We start from the raw sequence: 14,283 nt of genomic DNA, 5'->3' as shown, positions 1-14,283 counted from the left end.
TTAAAAAAAAAGTCCACATTTTGGCAGGGGCTCAGTTAATGAGTGTAACTGGATGTTTCTTCACAGGAGTAGGCCATTCAGCCCCTCAAGCCTGTTCTGTCATTCAGTCAGATAATGGCTGTTAACAATGGTTTCATTTTACTAAAGTATGACTAAACTAGAATCATAGAAAGTTTACAGCACAGAAAGAGGCCACTTGGCTCATCGTGTCTGTGCCGGCTGAAAAACGCTCCACCCATTCTAATCCCACCTTCCAGCATTTGGTCTGTAGCCGTGCAGATTACGGCACTTGAGGTGCATATCCAGACTCCTTTTCAATGAGTTGAGTGTTTCTGCCTCAGTTATCCTTTCAGGCAGTGAATTCCAGACCCCCACCACCCTCTGGGTGAAAAAACATTTCCTCATCTCCCCTCTAATCTTTCTACCAACCGCTTTAAATCTATGCCCTCTAGTCACTGACCTCTCTGCTAATGTAAATAGGCCCTTCTCCTCAAAACGTTGTGCATTTCAATGAGATCTCCCCTCAGCCTTCTCTGTTCCAAGGAGATCAACTCCAGCTTATCCAATCTTTCCTCATAGCTGCATTTTTCCAGTCCTCGTAAATCTTCTCTGTACCCACTCTCGTGCAATTACGTCCTTTCTGTAATGAGGTGATCAGAACTGCACACAGTACTCAAGTTATGGCCTAACCAATGATTTATACAGTTAAAGAGGTTAGTTTTTTTTTCTCTTTCTGCTGTTCTCAAATCCTTCCCTATTTCTGTAACCTCCTCCAGCCCTGCAACACTGCAATATCTACACTCCTCCAATTTTGCCCCTTGTATATCCCCAGTTTCCTTTGCCCCACCATTGCCAGCTGTGCCTTCAGCTCCTTGGATTCCAAGTGCTGGAATTTCCTCCCGAAACCTCTGCACCTCTTCTACCTCGCTTTCCTCTTTTAAGACACTTCTTAAAATAGTCTTCTCGAACCAAGCTTTTGGTCACCTGCCCTAATATCTCATGTAGTTCGGTGTCAAATTTTATTTGCTAATGCTCCTATGCTGTGCCGTGGGACGTTTTACTACTTTAAAGATGCTATATAAATGCTAATTGTTGTAAAGTTATGTGCTTGCCAGGGTTTCACGTATTTCTAACGGACATTTTTTCCCCCCTCTCCTAACAGAGTTCGATTCTGGGACGTCTTCCTGCTCATCCCCAATGTGCTTTTCTTTGCATTTTTGCTCTGGAAGCTTCCATCAGCTAGAGCAAAGATTCGGGCCACATCTAGCCCCATCTTCACTACATTTTATATACTGGTAAGTCTTCTGCAGTGCATTAGAAAACTGGTGTGACATATGGGATAACTGCAAGATGTCCTGGCAATCGGAATCCAGTTAGAAACACTTAAGCTGCAGCACAGTGTCTCTCCCACATCTTCAGATCATCTCTCCTTTTCTACTTTCCACCCCTCTCCTCCCACTTACCTCCATCGCACTGAAGGCATTGACACTGCGTTCCTCCAATTCTGGCCTCTTGTGCTTCCCACACTTTCTTTCCCCTCAACCATTGGTGGCCATGCATTCAACTGTTTAGGCCCTAAGCTCTGGAGACCCACTTCGGTGACTTAAGCACATAATCTAGGTTGACGAGTGCGGCACTGAGGGAGTGCTGCAGTGTCATATTTGCAGTCTTTTGGATGGGGTGTTAAATGGAGGTCTGGTCTGTACACTCTAGTAGATGTAAAAGATTCCTTGGCATTATTTCAAAAAAGAACAGGGCAGTTCTCCTGGTGTCCTGGCCAACATTTATTCGTCAACCATCACCACTAAAAAAGATTATCTGGTCACATCTCATTGCTGTATGTGGGATCTTGTTGTGCTCAAATTGACAGTTACGTTTCCCATATTACAACAGTGACTATACTTGTAAAGTATTTTATTAGCTGTAAAGCACTTTGGCAATCTACTTGAGAGGGCAAACAGGGCCTCAGTTTAACATCCAAAAGGCGACAGACACTTCTGACTGCAGCACTCCCTCAGTACTGCACTGGGAGTATCAGCCGAGATTATGGGCTGAAGTCGCCAGAGTGGTGCTTAAAGCCATAGCCTTTTGCTACCCAGTGAGGCGTAGCTGACACCATTGAAGATTTGAACTGGCCTCTCTGAAACTCCCAAGTGGCCTGAGGCAGATGTCTCAGGTTGTTGACTGTAGGGTGAGAACATGACACAGGTCAAGAAAGAGAGAGGGAAGGGAAGGCTGGTTCCTCACACCCACTGTTACCTTACAAAAGTAAAGCACTGCAGATGCTGGAAATCTGAAATAAAAACTGAAAATACTCAGCAGGCCTGGCAGCATCTGTGGAGACAGAAACAGAGTTAACGTTTCGGGTCAATGACCTTTTATCAGAACTGGAAGAAATGAGAAATTTAACAGTTTATAAGCAAGTAGTGAGACCCATATAAATGGGGTGCTGCAGCTGCAGTACAGTATAAATATTTGAGCAGAATGGTCCTATAATCTTAGTGTTTAAAAGATAATGTATAATCTCATTGAAACATATGAGATTCTGAGAGGGCTTGACAGGGTAGATGCTGCAAGGCTGTTTCCCCCCTGGCTGTGGAGTCTAGAACTAGGCTCATAGTCTTTGGATAAGGGGTCGACCAATTAGGACTGAGATGAGAAATTTCTTCACTCAGAGGGTTGTGAATTTTTGGAATCCTCAGCCCAAGAGGGCTGTGGATTCTCTGTCAATGAGTATGTTTAAGGCTGTGATGGACAGATTTAAGGGCACTAAGGTAATCAAGGGATATGGGAATAGTGGCGGGAAAAAAGTAGAAGATCAGATCAGCTGTGATCTTCTAGAATAGTGGACCAGGCACGAGGGGCAGTATGGCCTACTCCTATTTCTTATGTTCCTATGGTGTTCAGTACAGATTACACATTCAAAACTGTAACTACTGTGCCAAGGGGTATTTTTGAATTTTGACTTTTTGTTAACTGTACCCGAATTTCAGCAAGGAAGCCATTTGACCCATCACGTCACCTGTGCACATTCCTGCTCCCCTACCTACTCTAATCCCACTTCCTGGCTCTCCTCTGCCCTTTAAGTATTTTATTCCCTGGTAGATGTTTATTTAATTCCCAGTTAAATGTCATGATTAGCTCTGCTTCTGAAACTATTTGTGTGTTAATATACAAGGACCAGGAGGTGGCCATTCTGCCCATCAAGCCTGCTCCACCATTCAGTGAGAGCATGGCTGATATCTATCCCAATTCCATTTGCCCTCCTGTGCTTCATATCACTTGATACCCTTACCCAACAAACATCTAACAATCTTAGTCTTGAAAGCCCCAGTTGTCCCCAGCATCTACAGACTCTTGGGGGAGAGAGTTCCATATTTCCATATTCAGATAACTCTTTGCAAGAAACAATTCTTCCTGACCTCCCCTTCTGTGCTTTTAGTGCTAATCTTAAGGTTATCCCTCTATTGACCAAGTCACCAACTAACAGAAGTAACCTTCACTATTTATTCACTCTTTGAAAACCTTTCTTGAATTTTTGAACCCTCACTTAGATTCCTTTGAACCTTCTCTGCTCCAGTGAATGCAGACCCAGTTTCAAGTCTCTGTTCAGGACTGTAATTCATGTAGTTAATTTCATACCAAACGGTGATTTAATGTAGAGACTGCACCTTAGTTACCTGAAATTAAAAATTAGGAAATGCGCAACAATTTAGTAGGCATCTGACTGAAAGATTTGTTGTTTTGTTTGTGACTGATCTGCAGCGATCACTGTTCTGCATTAACTTTAATTTTACATTATTTCTATCTATATTTTGCACTTTTTAATTTCATAATGGTATGAGCAAACTTTCTTTTCTGTAGTGCTTTTCACATCCTCGAGACAGTCTACACAGCCAGCAATGTACTTTGTGAAGTGCAGTAACTGTTGTAATGTAGGGAAACATGGCAGCCAAATTGAGTACAGCAAGATCCCACAAACAAGTAACATTTGATCCTTGTATTAGTTTTACTCCACATAATTCTTAAAACAAAACACGGTGCCTTTGGAACCAGTTTTTACCCAATGAGGAGTCAGGAGACTTAAGTTCCTGGCTATGCAACTGAATAAAATTGGATCGAATTTATAATATGTTTGGTATTTTGGGACAGATATTTGGAAGCTCAAAAGATCCCCAACTCCAAGGTGAGATAACTTGATGGAGCCTGAAGCAGAGTTACTGAATAGGCTGTGTCATGAGTTTAAAAAAAAATTAAGAGATCTGTGTGGCTTTAGGAAGGACTTTCTGTGGACTGACTATTGACTGAGTATTTGAAGTGCAGGCTGTAAAACTCGTATCCAAGCAACCAGAATGTTTTTATGACTATCTTGTTGTTGAAGGTTTTCTTAGTTCTGCAGTGTGAAACAGGCCAGAGAGAGAGAGCAGTGAGCTAGCTGGGAGCTGTGATTTGCTGATAGACCAGAGAGAAGACCTATTCTCTCTGAAAATAAGCTGTGCAATTCATGGAAAGAAGTGCTGCATTTAAGGTTTGGTTTTGACCTGCCTGAAGAGAGAAAAGGCTGAGGAAGAGGAGTTGCTACACTCTGGAGGAACACTGCTTTGGAGAAAGAAAGCCTTGTGTTCAGGTGTGGCAGGTTGCTGTTGCCTCCAGTCTCCGGAATCCCTGCCTCAAGAGTGAGTCCTGTTGCGTTTTGTGTTTTTTGAAGTTCCTGAAATCTCAAGAAAGTCTCTACTGTTAGACTGCTACTTTAAAATTTAAGTAGACCTGTTGCTACGCCTTAAGCTGAAAGATCTGTGTGACGCCTGTTGCAGACAAATTGCCTTAAACAGTCTGTGATAGGTAGGCGTTCATCAAACTCACCTGGAGAGACATAGAGTGGCATCCGACTATTCAACTCTGGGACACCTCACCAATCCGTAAATATCTTACCAGACTCTGACAAACAATTATTTTATTGTTCCTAAGAAATGGTTGCAACTCAAAACACCCTTTTTCCCCGGTTAACCGATTTTTGAATGTATGTGTGTGTGCATGAGGGTTCGGAAGAATAAGAAGTTATTAAATCTCGTCATACATATAAATTTATCCCATTACTATTTAAGATTTTAGTTTATTAATAAATAGTTAATGTTTGTTGTTGTTTAAAGAAACCTGGTCTGGTGTGCTTTATTCTGGGGGATAAACAAAGTGTTTAATTTGGCTAATTTCCGGTAGATGGGAAACTACTAATGTGCTGCGACCTGTGGAGTAGTGAGACTGAATTAACAGTGCATTACTCCTGCCTTGGTCATAACAGTTGCATGGTCAATGGTGCTCCGATGATTGCGAATAGTGAGTTTAGCATACACATCGGGTGATCAACAATTGGAATGTTTTGCCAAGAAGGACAGTTGATTCCAGAACATTTAAGAAATAGCTGGTAAGAGGGTCGGGTTAGTATTTTGGAAGGATGAGGTTAACTGGGTTGAAGCTGTGTGGCCACATGGCAACCTGAAAGTTCCTGTGCAGGTTGTGCACAGGTACCACGTGTGCATGGCCACACAAAAAAATTAAAAGGGCTGCACACTTATACAAATTGCCCTCCAAAAAAAAAATGAGGGAATGTTGCTGAAGGGCCTCCTCATCCAATTGTGTTTTCAGACTTATTTTTATCTTGCATTTCTATAGCACCTTTCATGGCCTCAGGATGTCACAAAGTGCTTTACAGTTAATAAAGTACTTTGTGAAGGGTAGTCACTGTCGTGATGTAGGAAACATGGCAGCCAATTTGTACACAGCAAGGTCCCTCATCCAGAAATGCGATAACGCGCACATAATTTGCATTTTATTGAATTTGGTTGAGTGTTAAGTATTGGCCAGGCCACTAGGGAGAAACTCCCAAAGTGCCAAGAGCTCCCCTGCTCCTCTTCAGCTGTGGCTCATTGGGTAGCATTGTTGCCTCCGAGTCAGGAGGTTGTGGGTTCAACACCCACTCCTGGGGAAACTCGAGCATGAAATTTAGTCTCATATTCCCAGTGCAGTACTGAGGAAGCGCTGAGATGGTTTTACCACCACTTGGCTCTTCATCATAACCCCCCCCCACCCCAAATCTACCGCCAAAGAAATTGGCAGACTGCTTTAAGAAGCCAGTTTGAGCATGCGAAAGTGTTAACTCAGCAGTCCGCGAGGTAATTCCATAGGGCGTAGCTGAAAGTTTCTATTTATTTGTCTTTGATCGAATTTCTAAGAAGTGAGATATTTCTCACCAGCAGGAAAATAAACAGCATCTGGAAGCGAAGCAGTTCACGAAGGAACATGAAGTGCTTGGCGCACCCTGTGAAAAAATTCCCCGGCATCAGAGACATCTGTGATGCTTGTTTTGAATGGGTGGCTTTTAAAGAAAAGGAACTTCTATCAATGGTCGTGGTGGCATTGTGCTGCATCGATAGGATGCAATGCAACAACTTGTCAGGACTTCTTCAGCAGCACCTCCCAAACTTACGACCTCCCCCACCTAGAAAGGCAAGCGTAATAAACGTACATCACCATTCCTTCACTGTTGCTGGGTCAAAATCCAGAACTTCCTACCTGACAGCAGTGTGGGTGTACCTTCACCATACAGACGACAGCGGTTCAAGAAGGCACATTCCCAACACCTTCTCGAGGGCAATTCAGAATGAGCAATAAAAACTGGCCTTGCCAGCAACACCCACATCCCAAGAATGATTTTTTAAAAATTCTTGCTTAACTTTGAAATATAGTCACTATTATTACATAGGTGAATGTGGCAGCCATTTTATGCAATATAAGACCCCACACTGAGCAATAAATTAAATGACCAGTAAATCTGTTTCTTGAGTGGTGGTGGGGAGAGGAATAAGGAACAAATTCCCTTTCTCCTCTTCAAATAGAACCATGGTATCTTTTAAGGTGCACCCAAGCAAAGAAACAGAGCCTCCGTTTAATGTCTTAATCAAAAGACGGCACCTCCAGCAATGCAGCACACCCTCGGTACTGTACTGGGAGTATCAGCTAAAATTATGGACTCAAGTCGTGGAGTGGCTAAAGGGAACTTTTGCATTGTCGCACTGGTTGCAGGCGAGTAGCAGTTCAGGTTTTCTCTTGCCGCTGTTTGCCATTGGGAACCAGCCAAGTATCAGGGCTGGGAAATGGGCAGCATTTCCCCAACTGGGACATCCACTGGCGCCAAAATAGATTTCATCAGCAGTTCGGTTACTCACGAATTTCCAATAGTAAGAGAGATGCGCGCTTTGTCATGTAAATGTCCCTGAAGTTTTCATGAAGGTGAAAGCTTCATGGAAACATCTTCTTGGGGATTCGCAGCTATCTGTGCATCTTTTTCATTCTTTGAATTCTTTTCCCCCAAGTTTTTCTGCTCTACTCTTCCACAGGTGTGGTCTCCATTGATGACTCAGTGATGGGGTACAGAGACATTGAAATGCAGAGGATGGTGGAGTCCAAATCTATACATGTTGTTCATGCTGGGGAGTTGTGGTGAAGTACAAATCCTTGGGTTGATGTTGACTCATGGTGAACTTTTTTTTATTTTGGGGTATTCCATATACCCCCTTGTACCCCCTTGGTTCCGTATCTTTTAAAATCCTTGCTGAACAAAAATCTCCGTTTTGAAATTTTCAATTGACCCCCAGCCCCAACAGCTTTTTGGGGGAGAGTTCCAGATTTCCGCTCCCCTTTGTGTGAAGAAGTGCTTCCTGACATCACCCCTGAAGGGCGTGGCTCTAATTTTAAGGTTATGACCCCTTGTTCTGGACTCACCCCACCAGAACAATGACAGCAACAACTTGTAATTATATAGCGCTTTTCACGTAATAAAGTGTCCCAAGGCGCTTAACAAGAGCATTATGAAACAAAATATGACACCGAGCCACATAAGGAGATATTGGGTCATTTGACCAAAATCTTGGGCAAGGAGGTTGGTTTTAAGGAGTGTCTTAAGGGGGGGAAAGCGAGGTAAAAGGCGGACAGGTATAGGGAGGGAATTCCAGAGCTTGGGGCACATAGAGTTGAAGGCATAGCCACCAATGGTGGAGTGATTAAAATCAGGGTGCACAAGAGGCCAAAATTAGAGGAGTACAGAGATCTCTGAGGGTAGTGGGGCTGGAGGAGATTACAAAGATAGAGAGGGGCGAGGTCATGGAGGGATTTGAAAACAAGGATGAGAATTTTAAAATCAAGACGTTGCTTGACCGGGAGCCAGTGTAGGTCAGTGAGCACAGGGGTGATGGGGAATGGGGCCGGAGGAAATAGTTTCTCTCCATCTACCCTATCAATACCTTTAATCATTTTAAACACCCCAATTAGATGCTCCCTTATTCTTCTGTACTCAAGGGAACTCTGGCGTAGTCTATAAAACCTGTCCATAAAGTTAACCCTTGTAGACCCAAATAGAGATTTTGTGAGCAATGGGGTTAATCGGGTAATTTTTCTTTTGCAGGTTTTTGTCGTGGCAACAGTGGGCATCGCACGTGCTATTGTTTCCATGACGGTCAGTGCGTCCACCGTAGCTATAGTAACGGACAAGGTAGGTGGGGAAAGTTTTTCTATTGCTTTCAGTTCCCTTGTTAGGCTTTAAAACATTTTTTAAATGTATAAATCTTTCAGGGGTGGATTGATGACTTGGGTACTACAATCCTGTTATGCTGCTCCCAACAAGGAATCCTATTCTCAGTTATTCCACCCTGGAGACATTGGTGTGAGGCGGTCAGGTACTTCCTTACACAACATCCAGGGAACATTTAGATCCGTTTAATCTATCGCAACATTGCCAGGCGATTTGGGGTTTACTCTTCAGTCTGGAGAAGAGACTACAAGAAGAGGAAACTGAGAGGGGAGGAGTTCTCTTTAATTAAATTTGATTTTATTTCAGTGAAGCATTGAAAATGTTTACTTCCATTTTTGAGAAAGTATTTCCCCCTCATTCCCTGAAGACAGTGGCATGCTCATTAGGGTACGTTCCCACAGGTGGCAATTGTTCTTGGCACCACCCCCAGGTGTCTTGTGTCAGCCGTGATGAGAAATGCTGGTAGGTTGGCCATGAAAGGCGTCACAATGAAGCTTGATTTTGTTCTTCACTCTCCATCCACATAGCTGCACTTGCCCGGAAGGCATCACTGGATGGCATCAGGAGCAGAAATCCTGGTTTAAAAAGTGACTTGGTGTGAGTTAGGATTTGGGCAGCAGAGTTTTGGATGAGTTCAAGTTTATGGAATGTGAAACATGGGAGGCTAGACCAGAATACTTTTGAAATAGTCAAGTCTAGAGATAACAAAGGTATGGACGAAGGTTTCAGCAGCAGGTGAGCTGAGGCAGAGACACTAATTGTTACAGAGGTGGAAGTAGGCAGTCTTGGTGATGGAGTGGGTATGGTGTCAGAAGCTTAGCTCTGGTTGTAGATGGTCTAGCACAACCTCAGACAGTGGCCAGGGAGAGGGATGGAGACGATGGCCAAGGAATGGATTTGTGGTGATTCTGGAAGTCCTACACTGACTCCAATTTATCTTGCGTTTGGCTAATCCACCAGACCTCAGATTTCTTCCAAGAAAAATCCTCTCTTTCTGGCCCTCCCACATCACCCCCCACCCCACCCACGCTCTCTTACCTTCCCCACGTTCTCTCACCCAACACCCAAACCCCCAGTTTCCTCCCCTACACCTGAGGCCCTGGGTTGTATATTCACTTGCTTTCCTCACCCAAGATCTTTGTGTGCAAGTCTCGAAAGATGAGTTCTGGAAACGGTGAAGGCTCCACAGTTCAGCTCACCATTGAAAATGAGGAGTAAATTATTTTGGCCAGTTTGTCTAGTGACTGCCATTAGTGATTGATGCATTTGCTATTTCTGTTTTAGATTCTTTGGGAGATCTCAAGGTTCTTTCTGTTGGCCACTGAGCTGAGTGTAATAATATTAGGCCTGGCTTTTGGTAAGTTGTGGTTTATCGATGTTTGATGCCATTGGCTCCCAGTTGAGCAATGCCTCAATTTTAACATTCCCATCCTTGTTTTTGAAACCCCTCATGGCCTCGGCCTTTCCCTATCTTTGTAACCTCCAGCTCAACAACTCTCCAAGATCTCTCTGCTCCTCTAATTCTGAACTCCTGTGCATTGCACCATTGGCAGCCATACCTTCAGCTGCCATGGCCCGAAGCTCTGGAATTCCCTCCCTCAACACCCCCGCCTCTATCTCTCTTTTCTCCTTTAAGACACTCCTTAAAACCTACCTCCTTGACCAAGCTTTTGGTCACCTCACCTAATATCACCTTAAGTAGGTCAGTGTCAAATTTTCCTTGGTAACACTCTTATGAAGGGCTTGGGACATTTTATGATTTTTAAATGATTTTTACGAGTTTTATTACGGTGGCATATTGGTAATGTGACTGGACCAGTAATCCAGAGGCCCAGGCTGATGTCCTGGGGACACAGGTTCAAATCCCACCCGGCAGCTGGTGGAATTTAAATTCAATTAATAAAAATCTGGAATTGAAAGCTAGTCTCAGTAATGGTGCGATGCAAATATCACGATTGTCCAAGAAACCTATCTGGTTCACTCATGTCCTTTAGGGAAGAAAATCCACTGTCTTTACCTGGTCCGCCCTACATGTGATTCCAGACCCACAACAATGTGGTTGACTCTCAATTGCTCTCTGAAATGGCCCAGCAAGCCATGCTGTTCAAGGGCAATTAGGGATGGGTAAAAATGCTGGCTGAGCCAGTGACACCCACATACCATGAAAGAATGAAAAAAATGAAACTTATTTATGCATTGATTTTTATGTAATAAATATATACTGTACACTGATATTAATGTACCTCTTTCTCTCATTCTTCCTGGGTTTAGGACACCTTGAAAGTAACTCGAGCATCAAGCGTGTGTTGACCATAACTACAGTACTTGCGCTGGGTTACTCGATAACACAGGTCTGTCTGAACGCTCTTGTTTTCAACTGCAATGCCTTGTTTTTACATCTTATCATCCCTTGGTAGCACTCGCCTCTGAGGAAAAAGATCATGGGTTCAAGCCCCACTCCAGAGACTTCAGTACATAATCCAGGCTGATGCTCCCAGTGGAGTACTGAGGGAGCGTTGCACTGTTGGAGTTGGCATCTTTTGGATGAGCCATGAAAAAAATAGAGGCCCTGTCTACCCTTCAAGTGGATTTAAAGGTTCCCATGGCTGTTCGAAGATGAGCTGTGAAGGTCTCTTGGCCAATACATATTGGCCAAATCAACATCATTTAAAACAAAAAAAACCAGACGATCTGCTCATTATCACATTGCTGTTTTTGGGACCTTGCTGCATGCGTGTTGGTTGTCAATTTCCCTACATTACAACAGTGATTACACTTTTTAAAATTCTTTCATGGGATATGAGTGTCGCTGGCAAGGCCTGCATTTGTTGCCCATCCATAATTGCCCTTGGGAAGGTGCCCCTGAACCGCTGCAGTCCATTTGGTGTAGATACACCCACAGTGCTGTTAAGAAGAGAGCTGCAGGTTTTTGACCCGGTGACAGTGAAGCAGCAGCAATACAAAACCCAAGTCAGGGTGATGTGTGTCACTGTCCAACATCAGTGACTATCCCCCCCTTCTGACCTTATGGAGGGAAGATCACTGATGAAGCAGCTGAAGATGGTTAGGCCTACCCTGAGGAACTTCTGCAACAATGTCCTGGGGTTTAGATGTTTGGCCTCCAGTAGCCACAACCATCTTCCTTTGCACTAAGCATGACTCCAACCAATGCAGAGTTTCCCCCCAATTCTTATTGATTTCAATTTGGCTAGGGCTCCTTGATGCCACACTCAGTCAAACGCTGCCTTGATGTTAAGGACAGTCGCTCACACCTCACCTCTGGAACTCAGCTCTTTTGTCCATGTTTAGACCAAGGCTGTAATGAGTTCTGGAGCTGAGTGCCCCCTGTGAGTAGGTGCACTTGATAGCACTGTTGATGACACCTGCCATCACTTTGCTGATAATCGAGAGTATACTGATGGGGTATTTTTTTGCTGGATTGGATTTGTCTTGCTTTTTGTGGACAAGACATACCTGGGCAATTTTCCACATTGTCTGGTAGATGCAAGTGTTGTAGTTATACTGGAACAGCTTGGCTAGGGGCGCAGCTAGTTCTGGAGCACAAATCTTCAGTAGTTCAAAAGTATTTAAATGGCTTTGGATGTCCTGAGGTTGTGAAAAACACAATATAAATGCTAGTTATTTTTGTGACTACAATGGGGATCTGCTTCTAGTGAAGCGGAAAAATAATTTAGTCCGTGGGAACGATTTACTCATTTAGGCTGAATCTGGTTTTCTTCATTGATCAGCTTTCAATAACTGTTTTGATAGGTGGGGATCTGTCCCATCCAATCATTAATGGATGCTGCCATGCCTGCACGATGTCTTTCATACTCTGTCTCACTGTCCACATCTTGCTCCTACATTGCAAAGCGACTACACTTCAAAAGTACTTCATTGGCTGTAAAGTGCTTTGTGGAACATACTCTATCAATGCTAGTCTTTCCAACGCTCTGGCTGTGGCTCACTCTCTCCTCTGTCTCTGTCTCGCTCTTTCCTCTCCTTTCTCCACGATTTGGAAGTTATTATTAAATTCTGGAGGGAAAGCTTTGAAATTGCAGTGTGCAAAATTAATAATCAGTGTATTAACACGCTCAGTTGAAAGGGTTAATTTTCTGAGTTTGTGTTGTTGTTGGGGGGTCTCATTGACCCTGATTTTTTTTGATGCAAGGCCAGTAACACACACTCAGCAAATCAGCCTTGGGGTGCCTTCTTTTTTTTTTAAAAAAAAAAGACAGAATTTCAGACAATTGTGCTGAAGTGATCGCCAACAATATTGCGCAACACAGTGTCAAGGTTTTGTGAATGGAGACAACCTGAGTTTAAAGAGAAACTGGCTAGAAATACTTGATGTGGATTTGGGATGTAGATTGTGAAACCTGTTTTCGTAACATCTTGAGGATCTGAGGCTGAGAGTCTGTTCCACTTTCAAAATCCTTTCGCTACCTCTCCACCTTTTAAGATGCTTTTTAAAAACCCAGATCTTTGACCAAGTTTTTGGTCACCTATCCTAACCTCCTTATTTGGCTCAGTGTCAAATTTTATTCAACAATTGTTCCTGTGAAGTGCCTTGGGACATTTTATTATATTAAAGGCGCTGTAAAATGCAAATTGCTGTTGTTGTTTGTAGCAGCGAGCTAACACTTGCCCTGCTGAATTCTTTTGTTGCCGGACCTAGGAGACCGGGGCAAATATTTCAGACTGGAATCATAGAATGGTTACAACACAGAAGGAGGCCATTTGGCCCATCATGTGCATGCTGGCTTTCTGAGAGCAACTCAGCTAGTCCCACTGCCCTGCCTTTCCCCTGTAGCCTTGCAAATCTTTTCTCCTCGTCAGGTAATTATCCAGTGCAGACTGCCGCACAAAAAGGTGCCCAGCTTTCAGTCTCGTTCAAGTAGGTTAGCAGAAAGAAAGACTTCTATTTATATAGCGCCTTATCACCACCTCAGGACAATCCGAAGCACTTTACAGTCATTCTGAAATGTAGTCACGGTTGTAATGTTGGAAACGCAGCAGCTAATCTGCACAAAGCAAACTCCCACAAACAGCAACATGATAATGACCAGATAATCTGTTTTTGTGATATTGGTTGAGGGATAAATGCCAGCCAGGACACTAGGGAAAACTCCCCCTACTGCTTGAAATAGTGCCATAGGATCTCTTGCATCCAGCTGAGAGGGCAGACAGGACCTCAATTTAATGTCCCGTCCGAAAGACGTGACCTTCCAAAGAGCAGCACTCCCTCAATACTGCACTGCAAGTGTTATCCAGATTTTGGGCTCAAGTGTCTGGACTGGGTCTCGAAACTACAACCTTCTTACTGCAGGCCAGGACAGGTACCACTGAGCCACAGCTGACACCTAGTGCCTATTTATATAACAACTTTCATGTCCTCAGGATGCCCCAAAGGGTTTCATATCCAGTGAAGTACTTCTGAAGTGTAGTCACCATTGTTGAGTAAGTAAATGGCTTGGCGGATATGCGCACAGCAAGATTCCACAAACAGCAATGAGATGAAAAGTCCTGAATGAGGGATAAATGTTGGCCAGGACAGCTGCAAGTATTACCTGCTGTCAGTCTCCACTAGCAGATGAACATATTTGCTGCAGACATTCCATTGGCTGTGCAGCAGTCCTGGAGTGAGCTTTGACGATACAGCTGTGAATCCCCCTGACTTTCCCCTCAGGCTGGCCGCT

At 43.7% G+C, this 14,283-nt stretch overlaps 1 protein-coding gene across 3 annotated transcripts in view; it reads left to right on the top strand.

Annotated features, from left to right (window-relative positions):
• tpra1 (transmembrane protein, adipocyte asscociated 1) overlaps window positions 1-14,283 on the top strand; it is a 53,097-nt gene that overhangs the window by 21,244 nt on the left and 17,570 nt on the right. For all 3 annotated transcript variants that reach the window (XM_068052143.1, XM_068052144.1, XM_068052145.1), the window contains exons 3-6: window positions 1,163-1,295; window positions 8,459-8,545; window positions 9,869-9,941; window positions 10,856-10,935. In XM_068052143.1, coding sequence (XP_067908244.1) covers window positions 1,163-1,295; window positions 8,459-8,545; window positions 9,869-9,941; window positions 10,856-10,935 — 373 coding nt within the window. The remainder of the gene's footprint in view (window positions 1-1,162; window positions 1,296-8,458; window positions 8,546-9,868; window positions 9,942-10,855; window positions 10,936-14,283) is intronic.

This window comes from Heterodontus francisci, chromosome 19, assembly GCF_036365525.1.
Source record: "Heterodontus francisci isolate sHetFra1 chromosome 19, sHetFra1.hap1, whole genome shotgun sequence".
NCBI classification, from domain to species: domain Eukaryota; kingdom Metazoa; phylum Chordata; class Chondrichthyes; order Heterodontiformes; family Heterodontidae; genus Heterodontus; species Heterodontus francisci.
Note: the sequence above shows the minus strand (reverse complement) of the source record. Positions and strands in the feature narration are given on the sequence as shown.